This window comes from Amblyraja radiata, chromosome 8 (assembly GCF_010909765.2).
Source record: "Amblyraja radiata isolate CabotCenter1 chromosome 8, sAmbRad1.1.pri, whole genome shotgun sequence".
Taxonomy (NCBI): domain Eukaryota; kingdom Metazoa; phylum Chordata; class Chondrichthyes; order Rajiformes; family Rajidae; genus Amblyraja; species Amblyraja radiata.
In genome coordinates this window covers 66,095,893-66,115,623 of record NC_045963.1, presented here as the reverse complement: position 1 = coordinate 66,115,623, position 19,731 = coordinate 66,095,893, and the positions used below count along the sequence as shown (strand labels likewise).

Sequence of the window (19,731 nt, the reverse complement as noted above, 5' to 3'; positions counted from 1 at the left end):
TCAGGTAAAAACTGAGTCTCTGACCTTGGTCTGAAGTCACATTGTTCCTGACATTCCATCTTATTCACCAGTCATAGATCATATTTTACAAGACTTTCATCTTATGAAACGCAATCAATGGCCAGTTTAGGAATTCATCTCAAAATTATTTTCCAAAGACTTCTGGCATTTTCAAGGTTAAACTGTAAAGCAAAGCTTTCTTAATGGCTACCTGAAGATAAGGTGTTTGTCATTTGGAATGTAGTACGATTTAATCTCCTTCATTGTAAAGTTGTTGTTCACGGGCTCACTTGAGAGGATGGGAAGAGGATGACAGGAGCCGATCAAACGCATCTTCCATTTACCGGAGGAGAGTGTGAAAGCTCCGGACTGAGCTTCAGCCACGAATGTATATCCAGTCTGTATAGAAAATTAAAACATTGCAGTGTTAGGCAATGATGCAAGTTGATTTTGTGAATACAATGATTCATAGCCTAAAGTTCAAGTTTGGTGAAGAAAGGTACATTTTTCCCAATATTGGTGAGCAGTTTTTTGAGATTTCCTTGTCCTACCTTATTTTTGGTATAGACATGAGGAGCCACCTTTTGAAAAACCCGAGGAATTTCCTCTCCTGTGTCATTGTTGACCACATGCAGAACATAGGTCGACAACAAAGTGTAAACCTTAGGCACCACCAGCATGTCCTCTGACAAGAAGAATATTTCCCTGCAGATTAAACAGAACTTGGTCAGGCAGTCAAAGCATATTGTGTGTAGGCAATGTCAAACAAGACATTTCAACATAGGCATCCAACACACAAACTGTTGAAGTGATGGTTTACCGTGGGAGGTTATGACCGAGGAGGATATTAAGGTACGTGTTAGCAGGATGAAAAACTATATAAATGATTCCATGGGATAATTAAATGGCTCAGATTTTGTGGTTAAGCACTGACGGCTTGGTTCTGGAATCCAATCAAGATAAGGACTCCCCTTTCATGAACCTCCTAGTGACCACTTCTGGAAACCACTTTGTGGAATCCTTGATGGCAAAATTCTGTGCAGTTCTGTACAGCCTTCTCTACTGTAACTGGATTGTATCATCTCTGAAGGAGAGGCAACCCAAGCACCACCCACAAAACAAGAGGGAAAAGTATTTTTTTCTGAAGTCTGAAGAAGGGTCCCAAACCGAAATCTCATAAAATCATAGAGCATGGAAACAGGACCTTCGGCCTAACATGCCCATGTGGATTAACATGCCCTATCTACACTTGTCCCACCTGCCTGGCCAACATCATTCTAAACTATCTATCCAATGTCCCATCCATTATCTCCAGTTATTGCCTGAACCGCTGAATTACATTTTGTGGTGTTTCTTTGAAAAAAGTTTTTGATAGGCACAGACGACAAACCCCTGATTGCTTAAAGTGTTTTTAGTGACTCAAAACATTCAAAATCAGGTAAGAGTCCCAGGAAATAAAACATTAAAGTTTGAGAAACATTGCAAAATAGCTTTGAACACTAAAAAAGTCAAAATTCACTGTAAATTCACATAAAAATTCTCAGTATGATTGACAAATATGTTTAAACTTGGATCCATGTTAAAGTTGTTTCTGTTAACAAGCAACTACCTGAGGTCCCCACTGCTGTTTCCTTACATTCAACCGCAGCATCATTTCTTACCTGGTGCAGGGTTCTTCAATGTCAGTGACATGTAACTGACCAGGTATTTAATCACAATGAGAATGTAGCTTACTGGCCAGAGGTTAGGGCCTCCGTGTCTCTAGCACATTACAGAAATCAATTGGAGGAACTCGAATGTATAGTTCACACCGTAGCGGTAGAGTTGCTGCCTTACAGCACCAGAGGACCCGGGTTTGATCCTAACTTCGGGTGCTGTTTGTACAGAGTTTGTACGTTCTCCCAGTGACATGTGTGGGTTTTCTCCGAGATCTCAGGTTTCCTCCCACACTCCAAGACGTACAGGTTTGTAGGTTTAAATGGCTTCAGTAAAATTGTAAATTGTCCCAAGTGTGTAGGATAGCGCTAGTGTATGCGGTGATCGCAGGACGGCACAGATTCGGTGGGCCAAAGGGCCTGTTTCCGCACTATATCTCTGAAGCCTAAAAGTCTAAATTCAGATAATCAGGTTCTTTAAACTGCACACTTTGACTAGGTTTCCCTCAGCAGTTTTGTTTTTGTCTCCAGATTACAACATTGCAGTCTCTTGCGTATCTGATGAATGAGCCTTGATAGAAAGCATGCTTTTAACCATGGGAGCTGAGGACATTTAAATATGGTTAAGAAAATAAATCCGGATTAAACAGTTTGTTAAAAAAAACTATCTTTTTCGCTTGTGTTTCTTTTGGGAACAATGTTCGCCTTTTCGTTTCTGGACAGGGCTATGTCTGTCAACAGACCTGCAAATGGTGTGTTTGGCCATTGACTGTTCATTGAAATTATTTTGGAACTACACAATAATACCATAACAATGCAAGAAACTGAGATGGACAGGGTCCATCTGTCGTCAACCTGTATTGCATTTAGAATCAACAAAAGACACACAGAGCCGACATGATCCTCCTCACTAATTTGCAGGTACCATTTCTGTAACCTCTTGCAGTCTAACATTCCCGACTGTACCAAGGTCTAGCTATGTTGGTGAGGCTCAACACCAACATCATGTGTCCTGAGGAACATCTGAGGAACATAATTTCAGTTTATACCTGAATGGCATAAACCAGTAGCAGGGAGTCTGATCACTGTATGAGCCTGTGCAGTCAATGTCCTGGTCCATTCTTCATCACACAACACTATTCTAAGCTCTGCCTGGGGGAGAGATTATCAGGTGGATAGAGAAAAGTTGAAAAGATGTGGTCAAAGCTCCCTGGAAGAAATACAACATTCTCACTGACTCCCGAGAACTTCTTTCCCACTACAGCTCAAAGTGGAGAAGGTAGCATTCTGGATTGGATTGATAATCTCGCGCCCGTGAACACAGAAGATATGCATGTGGCTGGTGGAGCATTGGAAAATTATCATGAGAAAATGTTTTAAATGTCTCAAAATTCACTGGAAAGATCAGCAAACCCACTTCAATAACCTCTTGCAATCTAACATCCTCACAATTGATGTGCTGGTTCAGAATAATGTGATCGGCACAGATTTGGTGTGTATCTAACTAACAAGCACACTATTCTGAGCTCACGAACCTCAGAAACTACCAATTTTCCTACCACATCAGCCACATCCAACCCCCATCTGTGGAAGAGTCTGCATTTCCCTCATTGGCCTCATTAACCACCACAGGATCCACAAAAAACAGGAATGGAACTCTCAGAACCATAGAATCATATAAAATAGGTGCATTCAGCCCTTCGAGCCAGCACCACCATTCAATATGATCATGGCCGATCATTCAAAATCAGTACCCGGTTCCTACTTTTCTCCCATATTTGTTGATTCCATTAGCCTTAAGTGCTAAATATAACTCTCTCTTGAAAACATCCAGTGAATTGGCCTTCACTGCCTTCTGTGGCAGTGAATTCCACAGATTCATAACTCTCTGGGTGAAAAGGTTTTTCTTCATTTCAGTCCTAAATGGCCTACCCTTATTCTTAAACTGTGACCCCTGGTTCTGGACTCCCCCAACATCGGAAACATTTTTCCTGCATCTAACCTGTCCAATCCCTTAAGAATTCTATATGTCTATAAGAAGACCCTCTCATCCTTCTAAATTATAGTGAATACAAGCCCAGTCGACCCATTCTTTCATCATATCTCAGTCCCACCATCCCAGGAATTACCCTGGTGAACCTATGCTGCACTCCCTCAATAGCAAGAATGTCCTTCCTCCAATTAGGAGACCAAAACAGCACACAATACTCCAGGTGTTGTCTCACCAGGGCCCTGTATAACTGCAGTAGGACCTCCTTGCTCCTATATTCAAGAGGAACACGAAAGAAAATCTCAAGTAAGTTTCTGAGGAACATAACTTCAGTTCATACCTGAATATCAGAAACCAGAAGCGGGGAGACTGATCACTGTATGAGACTGTGTAGTCAGCGTACACTGTCCTGGTCTGCTCATCATTATAATAAGGATACATTTCTGCCTGTTTTGGATTTTTATTAAACAGATACCTTGAAAAACACAAAAAGAAGAATGAACGCATGTGAAATACCGTCCCATGTTTGCACCCGTCTGAAGTCACTAAATCTTGTTAAAGCCCTTGTTAAAGGCTTTAACAAGATCTATCTGTAACCTACTAACTCTTTTGGTAAGCTTCAATCTCATTTAGTACACATTCTTTACACATTCAGTACTGTCTCATTCAGTACATATCTCTGATAATCTGTCCTGGGCCCAGCACATTTGATGTAACCTCACAGTAATCTCACCAATTCCACTGCTCTCTCAGAAGTTTAAGAAGATTCGACATGTTGCCAAATGCTCTTATGAAATTTCTAAAAGTGGGGAGCATATTGGCCTGTTGCATCATGGCCTGGTTCAGTAATTCCAAAGCTCAGGAACACAGGAGACTGCAGAAAGATGCTGTACATTGGCCAGTATCAATGCCCCCACCATCGAAGGGATTTACAGGAAACGCTGCCTCAAGAAATTTCCATTCCTGAACAAATGTTTGGACTTTTTTTCCTGTGTTCGTATTTTAATCCCTGATTCTCATTTCCACATTCTATTTAGGAATACAACACACCTTTTAAGTAGAGGAGGCAATACTTCAAATACATTACTTCAGCCAAGCTATATTATAGAAAATGTTGATGAAGAATATTTAACATTATATTAAACATTATAGCTTTGCAAAAACTATACATGATTCAGTCATATTTAATTCATCATACCTAAGTAAAAACAAGCCATTTTGCTCCCGATTTAAATCTAGAAGATGGAAAACCTCGTCCAGGATAACTTGGCAATACAAATTTTCTACTGTTCCTGTATTAACACAAAAGAATATGTGTTTCAAGATTCACTCATACATTTTCTGAATTAAGAACCAATTTCAAATTAGTTTCAATCTAGAGAAGTGCAAGGTTGCAATTTGCTAGTTGCTAAGCAGAATACAAAGGGACACACTATCTGCACAGCAAAAGTCTAAAGGGCCTGTCCCACTTTCACCGCCTAATTCACAACCTTTTTTACTCGTGGACATTTTTCATCATGTTGAAAAAACGCCCCGACCTACTTGATGCCACGAGTACCTACGACTAGCATCACGGCCTACCTACGACCTCGTGACGACCATGCTGCGAGTATGAGTCAAGGGCAAACTCGGCAGACAACCATATTGTTTGTTTTGTTTTTGTTTTTGTCTTTTGTTTTTACCTTGTTTGGGATGTGTTTATCTTGTGTGGGACTAAAGATGGAAATGAGCTACTGGCTACAATCTTGCATATTACATGCAAATGTTTTATTAATATGTCCCTAATAAAATCAATTCAATTCAATTAGGTCGTGAAATAGGGCAAAAGAACACTGGGAATAAATGGTTACATTCATAAATCATTAATAGTAATTGCAGGCACTATTGCAACGTTTCAGAAATATTTAGACAGGTACATGGATAGGATAGGTTTGGAGGGATATGGGCCCAAAACAGACATGGAGCTAGTGAAGATAGTCAATATGGAACTGGTTAATATGGCAGGTTGGGCCGAAAGGCCTGTTTTCATGTGGTATGACTCTATGACTACGACTATAATATTGCAAAATAAGGTATTGATACCAGCATGGGCCAATTGGAATAAAATGCCTGAATAATGTATAATATTAGGTTTGAATTGCTGTGGAAAAAAACAAACCATGCACTGGGGTTCATTTCCAGAAGGGTAGAAATGACCATTAAACAAATTATGTCAAATATGTATTTAATCTTAGTTAGGCCACATTATGAACAGTATTTGGAGGTATTAGAGAAATGCCTTAAATATCACAAAGATGGATGCCAACCACCATTTGCAGAGGAGCAGAGAAAATGTGTTGGATGGAACTACAGGTGCTGGTTTAAACAGAAGATATACACAAAAACTGGAGTAACTCAGTGGGTCACGCAGCATCTCTGGACAAAAGGAATAGTGGTGTCTTGTTGCACTTTCAGGGGTGTCTCTGTGCTGTCAATCATTTGTTTCATATCTCTCGACTTCACCGTCTATATCACTCGTGTCCCTTTCCCCTGACTCTCAGTCTGAAGAAGGGCCTCAACCCGAAATGTCGCCTATTACTTTTTTTCCGAGATACTGCCTGACCTACTGAGTTACTCCAGCATTTTGTGTTTACCTTTGGTTTAAACCAGCATCTGCAGTTCCTTCCTCCACAAGTTTGAAGATTGTTTTGAAGAAGGGAGAAGGCTGGAACTTGCAAGAAGATATTTGATAGGAGTAAGGCAAACTATAACATTACGAGGCATGAGGTTGTGGGAGTACTCTGTGAGCAATTATTGGGTATCAATCTATGGGTATCTTTTAAAAGCCAGTTGAACAAAGTTCAGGAACTGCATGTTTCAGTGAGGAGGGATAAGGGTGTCGAAGTAAAGAGCCTGTCCCAATTGGCGATTTTTTGACGACTGCTGGCGTCATATCAGTGTCACCAAAAGATTTTGAACATTTCAAAATCCAGCGGCGACAGAAAAAATGTTGGGACACTTGAAAAAACACCACGCGTCATACATCATCACGCCGTGTCACCGCCACGTCATACGTCATCACGCCATGTATTTTTCGGTGACCTGATAAGTCAGTCAATGATGCTGGCAGTCGCTGAAAAAATTGCCAAGTGGGACAGGCCCTTAAAGGAACCTTGGCTGACCAAAGAAGTTACAAATTTGATCAAAAAGTAAAAGCAAACGTACACAAGCTTTAAGAAGACAAAATCAGATAAGGCCCTTGAGGAATATAAAGCAAGGAGGAAAGTACTCAGTCAGGAGATTAGAAATGCTGAGCCCGATTAAAGAAAATTCCAAGGCTTTTTATACTTTCATTCAAAATAAAAGGGTAATCAGGGAGAAGATAAGACCGCTTGAGTCAGTTGTAGTTAGTTGATATAGGCGAGGTACTGAATAAGTACCTTGCATCTGTATTCAGCAAGGACATGCAAGACAATGAGATGAATGTGGAGGATACTAAAATGCAACAACAGTTTGAGATTGAGGAGGAGGAGGCTTGTTTTAAGAATATTAAGGTGGATAAATCCCCTGGGCCTGATGGGATCTATTCCACGCCATTGAGATAAACAAGAGTGGGGATTGCAGGAGCTTTGCCAAAGATATTTTCCAAAGCATCGTCTCTAGCTTTGTGAGGCCCTGGATTACTGGAGCGTAGCCACTGTTGCCCTTTGAAGTAGATAGAATTCATGAAATTATTGGCCTGTGAAGCTCATGTCAGTTGTAGTCAGTCTAAGGGAATGAATTCTTCGGGATAGGATTTATTTCCATTTGGAAGATATGTGTTAATTAAGGACAGTCAGCATGACTTTAATGGGGCAGGCTGCGTTTTATTATCTTGATCGAGTTTTTTGAGGGGGTGATGAAGGTGAAACCACTGAGCATATGGAGTCAGGAAGTCATGATGCAGCTTAATGCCGTTGGTGAGGGAGGAGCGACCTCCGTGTGGTGAGTTCAAAAACCCAGCGCGGGGCTTGTTTCTACAGAGGCCCGGGAACCGTTGGTGAGGGAGGAGCGACCTCCGTGCGGTGAGTTCAAAAATCCAGCGCGGGGCTTGTTTCAACAGAGGCCCAGGAGCCGTTGGTGAGGGAGGAGGAGCCAAAATCTGCAACGTTCCATTCGCAGATCACACTTCAAATTAAGTGGGCTTGAGGAAGCCGCTGATTGGTCGAACGGACTAGGGGAAGCAGCTGATTGGCTTGCATCCCGCGTAAGGCTTTGTATTGTATACAGGATAAGGGGGAGAATGATGGCCAGGGCAGTTTACTGTTCTGGATGTCAGATGTGGGAGGTCATGGAGTCTGAGTGCCCTCCTGACGTCCACATCTGCGCCAGGTGCATCGAGATGGGGCTCCTAAGGGACCGTGTTAGGAACCTGGAGCAGCAACTCGATGAGCTCTGTCTGGTCAGGGAGAGCGAGGAGGTCATAGAAAGGAGTAACAGAGAGGTGGTCACTCCAAGACCACGGGAAGCAGACAACTGGGTCACAGTTAGGAAGGGCAATGGGCAGTGGCAGGGACTGGCGAGTACCCCGGTGGCTGTACACCTTGAAAATAAGTACTCATGTTTGAGTACGGTTGGGGGAGACAGCCTACCTGGGGGTAGCGACAGCGGCCAGGCCTCCGGCACAAAGACCGGTCCTGTTGCTCAGAAGAGTAAGGAAAAGAAGAGGAGGACAATAGTAATAGGGGACTCTATAGTCAGGGGGTCGGATAGACGATTCTGTGGATGCAGACAGGAGACCCGGATGGTAGTTTGCCTCCCTGGTGCCAGGGTCAGGGATGTGTCTGAACGTGTCCAAGATATCCTGAAATGGGAGGGAGAGGAACCTGAGGTTGTGGTACATATAGGTACCAACGACATAGGTAGAAAAAGAGAAGAGGAGAATTTAGGGAGTTAGGTAGAGAGTTAAGGAGAAGGACTACAAAGGTAACAATCTCAGGATTACTGCCTGTGCCACGCGACAATGAGAGTAGGAATGGAGCGAGGTGGAGGATAAATGCGTGGCTGAGGGACTGGTGCAGTGGGTATGGATTCAAGTTTCTGGATCATTGGGACCTCTTTTGGGGAAGGTGCGACCTGTACAGAAAGGACGGGTTGCACTTGAACTCGAGGGGGACCAATATCCTGGCGGGGAGATTTGCAAAGGCTACTGGGGAGACTTTAAACTAGAACAGTTGGGGGGAGGGACTCAAATAGGGAAAGCTAGCAGTCAGTGTGTGAGGCAGGAGGCAGAGAAGGGTAGCACTCAGACCCAAAATGTAGGGGAGAAAGAAGAAAAATACAATAAACAGAGAATAAGAGAGGGTGGGTTTCTTAAATGTGTATATTTTAATGCTAGAAGCATTGTAAGAAAGGTGGATGAACTTAGAGCCTGGATTGACACCTGGAAGTATGATGTTGTGGCGATCAGTGAAACATGGTTGCAGGAGGGCTGTGATTGGAAACTAAATATTCCAGGATTTCGTTGCTTCAGATGTGATAGAATTGGAGGGGCAAGAGATGGAGGTGTTGCATTGCTTATCAGGGAAGATATTACAGCAGTGCTTTGGCAGGATAGATTAGAGGGCTCGTCTAGGGAGGCTATTTGGGTGGAACTGAGAAATGGGAAAGGTGTAGCAACACTCATAGGGGTGTATTATAGACCGCCTAATGGGGAGCGAGAATCGGAAGAGCAAATATGTAAGGAGATCGCAGATATTAGTAGTAAGCACAAGGTAGTGATTGTGGGAGATTTCAATTTTCCACACATAGACTGGGAAACACATTCTGTAAATGGGCTGGATGGTTTGGAGTTTGTAAAATGTGTGCAGGATAGTTTTTTGCAGCAATAAATAGAGGTACCTACTAGAGAAGGGGCGGTGCTGGACCTCCTGTTAGGAAATGAGACGGTTCAGGTGGCAGAGGTATGCGTTGGGGAACAGTTCGGGTCCAGTGATCACAATACCATTAGTTTCAATATAATTATGGAGAGGGTCAGAACTGGACCTAGGGTTGAGATTTTTGATTGGAGAAAGGCTAACTTTGAGGAGATGCGAAAGGATTTAAAAGGAGTGAATTGGGACATTTTGTTTAATGGGAAAGATGTGGAAGAGAAATGGAGGACATTTAAAGGTGAAATTTTAAGAGTACAGAATCTTTATGTCCCTGTTCGGTTTAAAGGAAATAGTAAAAATTGGAAAGAGCCATGGTTTTCAAGGGAAATTGGACACTTGGTTCGGTAAAAGAGAGAGATCTACAATAATTATAAGCAGCATGGAGTAAATGAGGTGCTCGAGGAGTATAAAGAATGTAAAAAGAATCTTAAGAAAGAAATTAGAAAAGCTAAAAGAAGATATGAGGTTGCTTTGGCAATTAAGGTGAAAGTAAATCCAAAGGGTTTCTACAGCTATATTAATAGCAAAAGGATAACGAGGGATAAAATTGGTCCATTAGAGAGTCAGAGTGGACAGCTATCTGCAGAGCCAAAAGAGATGGGGGGAAATATTGAACAATTTCTTTGCTTCGGTATTCACCAAGGAGAAGGATATTGAATTATGTGAGGTAAGGGAAACAAGTAGAGTGGCTATGGAAACTATGAGATTCAAAGAAAAAGAAGTACTGACACTTTTGAAAAATATAAAAATGGATAAGTCTCCAGGTCCTGACAAGATATTCCCTAGGACATTGAGGGAAGTTAGTGCAGAAATAGCAGGGTCTATGACAGAAATATTTCAAATGTCATTAGAAACGGGAATAGTACCGGAGGATTGGCGTACTGCGCATGTTGTTCATTGTTTAAAAAGGGTTCTAAGAGTAAACCTAGCAATTATAGACCTGTTAGTTTGACGTCAGTGGTGGGCAAATTAATGGAAAGGATACTTAGAGATAATATATATAAGCATCTGGATAAACAGGGTCTGATTAGGAACAGTCAACATGGATTTGTGCCTGGAAGGTCATGTTTGACTAATCTTCTTGAATTTTTTGAAGAGGTTACTCTGGAAATTGATGAGGGTAAAGCAGTGGATGTTGTATATATGGACTTCAGTAAGGCCTTTGACAAGGTTCCTCACGGAAGGTTGGTTAAGAAGGTTCAATTGTTGGGTATTAATAGTGGAGTAGCAAGATGGATTCAACAGTGGCTGAATGGGAGATGCCAGAGAGTAATGGTGGATGGCTGTTTGTCAGGTTGGAGGCCAGTGACTAGTGGGGTGCCACAGGGATCTGTGTTGGGTCCACTGTTGTTTGTCATGTACATCAATGATCTGGATGATGGTGTGGTAAATTGGATTAGTAAGTATGCAGATGATACTAAGATAGGTGGTGTTGTGGATAATTGTAGATGACATGTGCATCTAGTCTCGGTTAGAGTTACTGTCAATGGTTCGACCTTCTCCGCGAAACTCGACACGGGGGCCGTGACCAATGTAATGTCAATAAGCCTTTTCAAAAAGATTAGAGCCGATGAAATAGTGACTGTTGACAACTCCCGCCTGCATGCCTATGGGGGAGGCATGCTCGTTCCCGTGGGAAAGGCAACCCTGCACTGCAAGATCCTGCAGGCCTCTCGGCCCCTCACTTTCTACCTGCTAGACTCTGACAACGTTACCTTGCTGGGTGCCCAGGCGTGCCAAGACCTCGGCCTGGTCTCCTTCCACCGTGATATCCGCCAGGTGCGGACCCTCATGGACCCCCTGCGCGAATACCCCGACCGTTTCGACGATAGGCTGGGCAAGCTGCCCAGCTGTTACAAAATTGCTGTCGACCCCGATGTTGAACCTGTGATCCGCCCGCCACACCGCGTCTCCTACGCCATGAAGGACAAGGTGGAATCGACGCTGCGTGACATGGTCACCTTGGGCATCCTCAAAGAGGTGAGCGATCCCACCCGGTGGGTCTCCACCATGGTTGTTGCCGCGAAAAAGGACAAAAGTGAAATTCGCATTTGCATCAACCCCAAGGACCTGAACCTTGCGATCAAACGCCCGCACTACCTAATGCGAACAGTAGAGGACGTCGCTGCACAGGTCGGCCCGGCCACTGTCTTTTCGGTCCTTGACGCCAAAAGCTCTTTCTGTCAGATACCGCTGGACGAGCGATCCTCCTACCTGACTACCTTCAGCACGCCTTTCGGACGGTTCCGATTCCTCCGCATGCCATTCGGGATCAACTCTGCCAGCGAGGTATTCCAGCGGACCATGGAGCAGCTGTTTGCCGGTCTGCCGTGTGCCATCATCGTGGACGATATCCTGGTCTACGGTAAGGACGTAGCTGAGCACGACCTCCACCTCCGTCAAGTCCTGGACCGGGCCCGTGATATAAATCTCAAGCTCAACCCCAAGAAGTGCCGTTTCCGCGTCCCGGAGGTCACGTACGTGGGCCACGTTTTTACTGCATCGGGTCTGAAGCCTGACCCGCAAAAAACGGCTGCTGTCTCCGGGATGTCCTCGCCCACCGACGTGCCCAGCCTGCAGCGTTTCCTGGGCATGGTCAACTACCTGGGGAAGTTCATCCCCGACCTCAACGAGCTGAGTGCGCCCTTGAGGGAACTGACCAAGAAGGACACCGCCTGGGTTTGGTTCCCGCACCATCAGTCGGCTTTCGAAGCCCTGAAGTCCCAGTTGGTCCGCGCCCCCACTCTCAAATTTTTCGACCTGAAGCGTCCCATCGTCCTCACCTGCGATGCCTCGAAGTTCGGCCTCGGTGCCGCCTGCCTGCAGCTCTACGACAGGCTGCAGCTGCCTGTCTCCTACGCTTCCCGCACCATGACCCCTGCTGAGCAGCGTTACGCTCAGATCGAGAAGGAGCTCCTTGCCGTGGTGTTTGCCTGCTCGAAGTTCAAGGATTACATCCTGGGTAACACCTTCACTATTGAGACCGACCACCAGCCGCTGGTCACTATCCTGAATAAGCCGATACACGCTGCCTCATCCCGCCTGCAGCGTATGATGCTGCAGCTCCAGCGTTTCACCTTTCAAATCGTGTACCGCAAGGGCAAGGACATGTTTGTGGCCGACACGCTGTCCCGCGCACCGCTGACGTCCACTGCCCAACACCCGTACGAGTCGTCTGACCTGATGGTGCTTAACGTTAACATTGTGCCTTCACAGCAGATGCAGTCCCTGGTCAAGCACACTGCCATGGATCCCGCCCTGCAGCAGCTTGCCGACGTCATCCGGCAGGGCTGGCCAGACCGTCGTTCATCCTTGCCGGCCGGTGCCGAGCCCTACTTCCTGGTCCGTGACGAGCTCGTGCTGCACGACGGCGTGGTGGTGAAAGGACACAAGGTGGTCGTGCCCGCTGCGCTGCACGACCACTATTTTCAGTCCGCCCACCGCGGTCATCCTGGGGCCGAGGCCACTCTGTCACACGCCCAGAGTCAATTCTACTGGCCCGGCATGGCCCAAGACATCCGGGACAGGGTCTCCGCCTGCGCTACCTGCAACAGCCTCGCTCCCCATCAGCAACGCCAGCCGCTACTGCAACAGCCTGCCCCTGAACTGCCCTGGATGGCCGTCGCCACTGACATTTTCGAGTGGCGTGGCAAGCACTTCCTGGTCCTTGTTGACTCTTATTCCAGCTGGTTCGAGGTCGACCAGCTGCACTCCCTCTCCTCTTCGGCCGTCATCGGGAAGCTGCGCCGCCACTTCGCCACTTTCGGCGCCCCGGCGAGCCTCCAATCTGACAACGGCAGCCAGTTCACCAGTGCCGAGTTCCGGGGTTTCGCTGCCTGCTGGAACTTCCGACATTACACCAGCAGTCCAGAGTACCCGCAGAGTAACGGCCTGGAGGAGCGCGCTGTCCGCAGTGCCAAGGACTTGCTGGAGCATTGCAGACTGTCCGAATCCGACTTTTACCTGGCCCTCCTCAATCTTCGTAACATCTCCCGCGACGCTGCCCTGGGCTCGCCAGCACAGCGGCTGATGTCTCGCACTACACGACCTCCACTCCCTGTCACCCAGGGGTCCCTCGTGCCCTCTGCCCTCCAGCCAGATGCTGTCCAGGAGCGCATTGCACGCAAGCACGAAGTGCAAAAGCGCTCCCACGACCAGTCCTGCCGCCTCCTTCTGCGTCTGTTCCCCGGCCAAGTCGTCCGGATGCAGTCCCCCTCCGGTCCCTCCAAGCTTGCCACCGTTGTCGGTGAGGCTGGCTCGCCACGGTCCTACCTGGTCGACCACGACGGTACCATTTACCGCCGGACCCGCCAACATCTGCGGCTTGTCAACGAGCCCCCACTGCCGCCTGCCGACCCTTTCTCCCCTCCCTTGTCTGCCACGCTGCCTGCCGCCCCACGCATGCCTCGGTCCCTGCCTTCTCAGCTCTTCCAGCCTCACTCGCCACCTGCCAGCCCTGGCTCGCCTGCCCGTCCACCCGCTGCTGCACCTGCGTCCCCTCCTCTGCCTCCGCCGGCTCTTTCTCCTCCGGGTTCCCCGGTTCCGTCCACCGCTCCGGCTCCTGCTATTTCTGCAGAGGGGGGAGATGGCGAGCTGCGTACCCGATCCGGCCAACTGGTTAAGCAGCCTGTCCGCTATGGTGAATTTGCTTAGCTGTTTGCTCCTCTGTTTGTTTAACTGTTTGCCTACCTGCTCGTAGCGCATGAGACGTGGTCGCCCCGTCACTACTGTATTGCTTTGTTTCCAAGGGGAAGGATGTAGATGACATGTGCATGTGCCTTTAACATAGTGACCTCACCACTACTAACCACTCCCCATATCAGAAGTATAAATGCAACCTCCCCACCCATTGATCTCTCTCTGGCTCCCGTGACAGACCACGTACAGCTAGGGCAGCAATGTTTGTGTATTACCAATAAATGTAGTAAATGTAGTAAAGACAACAGTGTGTTATTGAAGCTCTTTACAATAATGAAGTAGATTTTCAAAGTCTACAGAGAGATTTATGCCAGTTGGAAGAGTGGGCTGAAAGATGGCAGATGGAGTTTAATGCTGATAAGTGTGAGGTGCTACATCTTGGCAGGACAAATCAAAATAGGACGTACATGGTAAATGGTAGGGAATTGAAGAATGCAGTTGAACAGAGGGATCTGGGAATAACTGTGCACAGTTCCCTGAAGGTGGAATCTCATGTAGATAGGGTGGTAAAGAAAGCTTTTGGTGTGCTGGCCTTTATAAATCAGAGCATTGAGTATGGAAGTTGGGGTGTAATGTTAAAATTGTACAAGGCATTGGTGAGGCCAATTCTGGAGTATGGTGTACAATTTTGGTCGCCTAATTATAGGAAGGATGTCAACAAAATAGAGAGAGTACAGAGGAGATTTACTAGAATGTTGCCTTGGTTTCAGCAACTAAGTTACAGAGAAAGGTTGAACGTTAGGTCTTTATTCATTGGAGCACAGCAGGTTAAGGGGGGACGTGATAGAGGTCTTTAAAATGATGAGAGGGATAGACAGAGTTGACGTGGATAAGCTTTTCCCACTGAGAGTAGGGAAGATTCAAACAAGAGGACATTATTTGAGAATTAAGGGACAGAAGTTTAGGGGTAACATGAGGGGGAACTTCTTTACTCAGAGAGTGGTAGCTGTGTGGAATGAGCTTCCAGTGGAGGTGGTGGAGGCTGGTTCGATTTTATCATTTAAAAATAAATTGGATAGTTATATGGACGGGAAAGGAATGGAGGGTTATGGTCTGAGTGCAGGTAGATGGGACTAGGGGAGAATACGTGTTCGGCACGGACTAGAAGGGCCGAGATGGCCTGTTTCCGTGCTGTAATTGTTATATGGTTATATATGGTTTTATGGTTAATAGGACTTTGGTTAGGCCTCATTTGCAGTTCTGGTCGCCTCAATACAGGAAGGAAGTCACAGCTTTGGAAAAGATTTAGAGAAGGTTTACCAGAATTCTGCCTGGATTAGAGGGTATTAGCTACAAGGAGAGGTTGGGTACATTTAGATTGTTTTCTCTGGAACGTCAGAGATTGAGGAGAAACTTGATAGAAATATATAAAAATCATGAGAGATATAGATAAGGTGCACAGTCGGAACCTTTCTCCTGAGATAAAAATATCAAGCACGAGAGGACATGGCTTTTGCATGAGAGGAAAGGTTTAAAGGAAATGTGCAAAAACAATTTTTTTTAAAACACAAATTGAAGTTGGTGTCTGGAATGCACTGCTTGGGGTGGTGGTGGAGGCAGATATGTTAGAGGTGTAGTGGCATCTATGAGGATTTTGGATAGGGACATAGAAGTGTGGAGAATAGAGAGAAACTATTATTTTCAGACAGTTAAGAGTTGTTTGGAATCATGTTTGGCACAGACATTGTGGGCTGAAGGGCATGTTCCTGCGATGTACTGTCCTATGCTCAGTATTCTATGTAATGAATAAACTTTGTTTTAGTGTTCACCGAGGGGTACACAGTTTGCTTCACTCCTGCTTGAGAAACAGCCGTACACTGCTACTTTGTTTTACATTGCTTAGCAAATTTCTTTCTTTGCCTTTTATTGCATGGATTTCAGTCGTGATGACGAACCTCGCATGCAATACTTGTTGAAGACTACATATTCCATATCAACTACATTGCACTCATCAATCCTCTTGTTGACCTGATCAAGTCAGGTAAAACACAATTTGCCTTTAACAAAACCATACTAGGTTTTTGCAATCAATGCACACAAATAACCGCTAATTCGGTTCCTGATCTTCTATCTATCTACCTAGCTATATATTATTACATATTATATTTATATATTTTATAGAATATTATGTATTATATATTATATATCATATATTATATATCTATATAACTAAAAGTCTCATCTTGACCACTGCCTGTGCACTGTATATTGATTTTAGAAAAAACGCTACCATATAGTGCTATAATTTTTGGCCATCCTACTCACAGTCCTCCTCTGCTGATGCAGCCCCGAGGATTTTTCCGATCGATGAAAAGTAAAAAAGTTTTGAATGTTTAAAAATACCATGAGATCAGCTGATTGGTCATCTCGCCTGTCAATCTCCATGATGAAGGTAACACCCCTTCCGGGGGTGGGGGGGGGGGCAGAAATATAAAGCCCAAATGGTATGAAATGGCATTTGAATTTGGTGGCCTGCACTCTGCGTGAAATGGTATGAAATTGCATTTGAATTTGGTGGCCTGCATTCTGCTTGAAATGGTATGAAAATGCATTCGTACTTGGTGGCCTGCACTCTGCTTGAAATGGAATGAAATAGCATTTGAATTTGGTGGCCTGCACTCTGCTTGAAATGATATTTCAAGGAATAGCCGTGAGTGAACTGCCAGCCCACCAGCCGTGAGTCAGTCAACTGCCAGCCCACCAGATGTGAGTGAACTGCCAGCCCACCAGCCCTGAGTGACTGAACTGCCAGCCCACCAGCTCTGAGTGAGTGAGCTCACATTACAAGTTTGTCCAACCTCTCCTTGGAGCTAATACTCCCTAATCCCGGCAACATTTTGGCAAACCTCTTCTGCACCCTCTGCAAAGTCTCCACATCCTGATAATTGCATAATCACACCCAATATGCGGCCTAAGTCCTGCTTTCCTGGGTCTGAAGAAGGATCTCTGACCTGAAATGTCAACCTATTCCTTTTCACCAGAGATGCTGCCTGACTCCAGCATTTTGTGTCTATCTTCAAAGTCCTATCAAGCTGCATCATGATTCCTGACTCTTATACTCAATACTCTGAGCGATGAAGCATAACATATTCCTTCTTTATTACTCTATCTGTGTTGCCACATTCAGAGTTCCATGGGTTTGAACCACGATATATCTCGATGCTGATATGGTTCTTGCCATTAACTATTGACTTTTCCCTTACATTCAACCTCCCAAAGAGCAACACCTCACACTTACTAGAATTAAACTCCACCCATTCTACAGCAGATCAATATCTCATTGTATACTTTGATAACTTTCCTCAGAGTTTACAACCCAACCAATGTTTATGATGTCTGCAAATGTGCTAACCAGCCCATCTACATTTACATTTGTTGATGGGCGACACGATGCACCGTTACAAGTGAGAATGGGCAAAAATTGCTGTTTACATCCCCAAATGAAAGTATTTTTGAAGTTTAAATGCTCTTTTTAAGAACCTGCATAGGAAGGAACTGCAGGACTGGTTTGAACCGAAGATAGGCACAAAAAGCAGGAGTAACTCAGCGGGACAGGCAGTATCTCTGGAGAGAAGGAATGGGTGACATATTTGGTGAAGACCCTTCTTCAGACCTGAAACGTCACCCATTTCTTCACTCTAGAGATGCTGCCTGTCCCGCTGAGTTACTCTGTTTTTTTGTGCCTATTTTAGTTTTAAGAACCAAATTGAGGTGAAGGTGTGGCAGACTGTGACAAGTGGAAGTACACATTCCCTGTCTGTAACTGAAAATCATAAAACTGCAACTGCTGTAAAACAAATACACAAAATGCTGGAAATAGTCAGCATGTCAGGCCACATGCTTTGTGCTGTTGAGCAGCAGCATCTTGAGGACCCATAGACTCACAAAAGCAGCCTGCCTGTTCTGCATGTCAAGAGCCAAGAGTACAATTCTTCAGGCCATATTATATGATGGAAATAAGAATCCACTAATTTTTCCCCACAAATTGACAATTTGCACAGATACTCGGACTTGCAAACAACTCAGATGTCTACATCGCTTAATTTCTTACCTACTCTTGTTGCGTTGCAGATGTCTTGAACATGTATTTTTCTCCAACAAGCTTGCAATTTAATAGCAGCCTGTATTTCTTCATGGGATGGGGTCCTGTTCTGCCACTGCTCAGGCACTTTATAATCAGTGTTATTAAAAACATGAAGGGTGACATGAAGTTATCGGCACATTGCAGTTTCATGCAATACACATACATTGCATGAGAAAAGTCAATCTTTTTCAAAAACAACATTGTAGCCTCACTGTCTCTCGTAACAGAATCATCAACTCATTGACCAGTGAAGTTACTTCTGAAGGTACACAATAAAGCTGTAGAAATTCAGCGGGTGCAGCAGCATCTATGGAGCGAAGGAAATAGGCAACGTTTCGGGTCGAAACCCTTCTCCGACCCGAAACGTTGCCCATTTCCTTCGCTCCATAGATGCTGCTGCGCCCGCTGAGTTTCTACAGCTTTTTTGTGTACCTTCGATTTTCCAGCATCTGTAATTCCTTCTTAAACATAAGTTACTTCTGAATATGTGTGAAACTAGATACCAAGATCTATAATGCTGACATCGGGATGCAAACAAGCTGATGTAAGGTTTCCCTTTATGTGGGGATAGAAGGGAGGGAAGGGTGTGGGTAGGGTGCACAAGAATCCCAGACCATACATATCAAAGATGATAAAATAAATGCACAATGAAGCCCACGGTCTCTGGTAAGAAGAGGCTGACTCAGGAGCTCCATGCTGCGGAGAGAGTTTCAACCGCCCTGATCCAAGAGTTTCGATCACCACGACGGGGTCTTCGATCATTGGCTGCGGAGGCTTTGATCACCGCGACTGTGGATGGTTTGACTGCCCTGACCGTGGGAGAACACCATTGTCACATGTACCAATACCTTAATTGGTACATGTGACAATAAACTGAACTTGAAACCTTGATTTACGACGTCATGCTGAATCAATATCAGAGTTACCATGCGTCTGATCTTTGCCGATGAAATAATGAGATCACTCAAGCACTATATTGAATGGAAGCACAAGGGACTGCCAATGCCGGTTTACAAAAAAAGCCACAACATGCTGCAGTAACTCAGCGGGTCAGGCTTCATCGCTGGAGAACATGGATAAGGTTTGTTTTGGGTTGGGACCCTTCTTCATTCCGTAAGAGTCATATAGTGATACAGCATGGAAATAGGCCCTTTGGCCAAACTTGCCCACAACGGCCAGCATGTCCCAGCTACACTAGTCCCACCTTTTGGTCATTTGGCCCATATCCCTCCAAACCTGTCCTATACATCAACCAGTCTGTTTCTTAAATGGTGGGATGGTTCCTGCCTCAACTACCTCCTCTGGCAGTTTGTTCCATATATCCACCACCCTTTGTGTGATAAAGTTTCTCCTCAAATTCCTATTAAATAATTTTCCCTTCTTAAACTTATGTCCTCTGGTCCTCGATTCACC

At 45.2% G+C, this 19,731-nt stretch overlaps 1 protein-coding gene across 2 annotated transcripts in view; it reads right to left on the bottom strand.

The window, feature by feature from the left end:
* Positions 1 to 19,731, bottom strand: part of adgb (androglobin) — a 213,904-nt gene that overhangs the window by 33,057 nt on the left and 161,116 nt on the right. For both annotated transcript variants that reach the window (XM_033026113.1, XM_033026114.1), the window contains 5 exons: positions 18,286 to 18,402; positions 4,844 to 4,937; positions 3,986 to 4,120; positions 552 to 705; positions 212 to 399 (listed from right to left, as the gene is read on the bottom strand). In XM_033026113.1, coding sequence (XP_032882004.1) covers positions 212 to 399; positions 552 to 705; positions 3,986 to 4,120; positions 4,844 to 4,937; positions 18,286 to 18,402 — 688 coding nt within the window. The remainder of the gene's footprint in view (positions 1 to 211; positions 400 to 551; positions 706 to 3,985; positions 4,121 to 4,843; positions 4,938 to 18,285; positions 18,403 to 19,731) is intronic.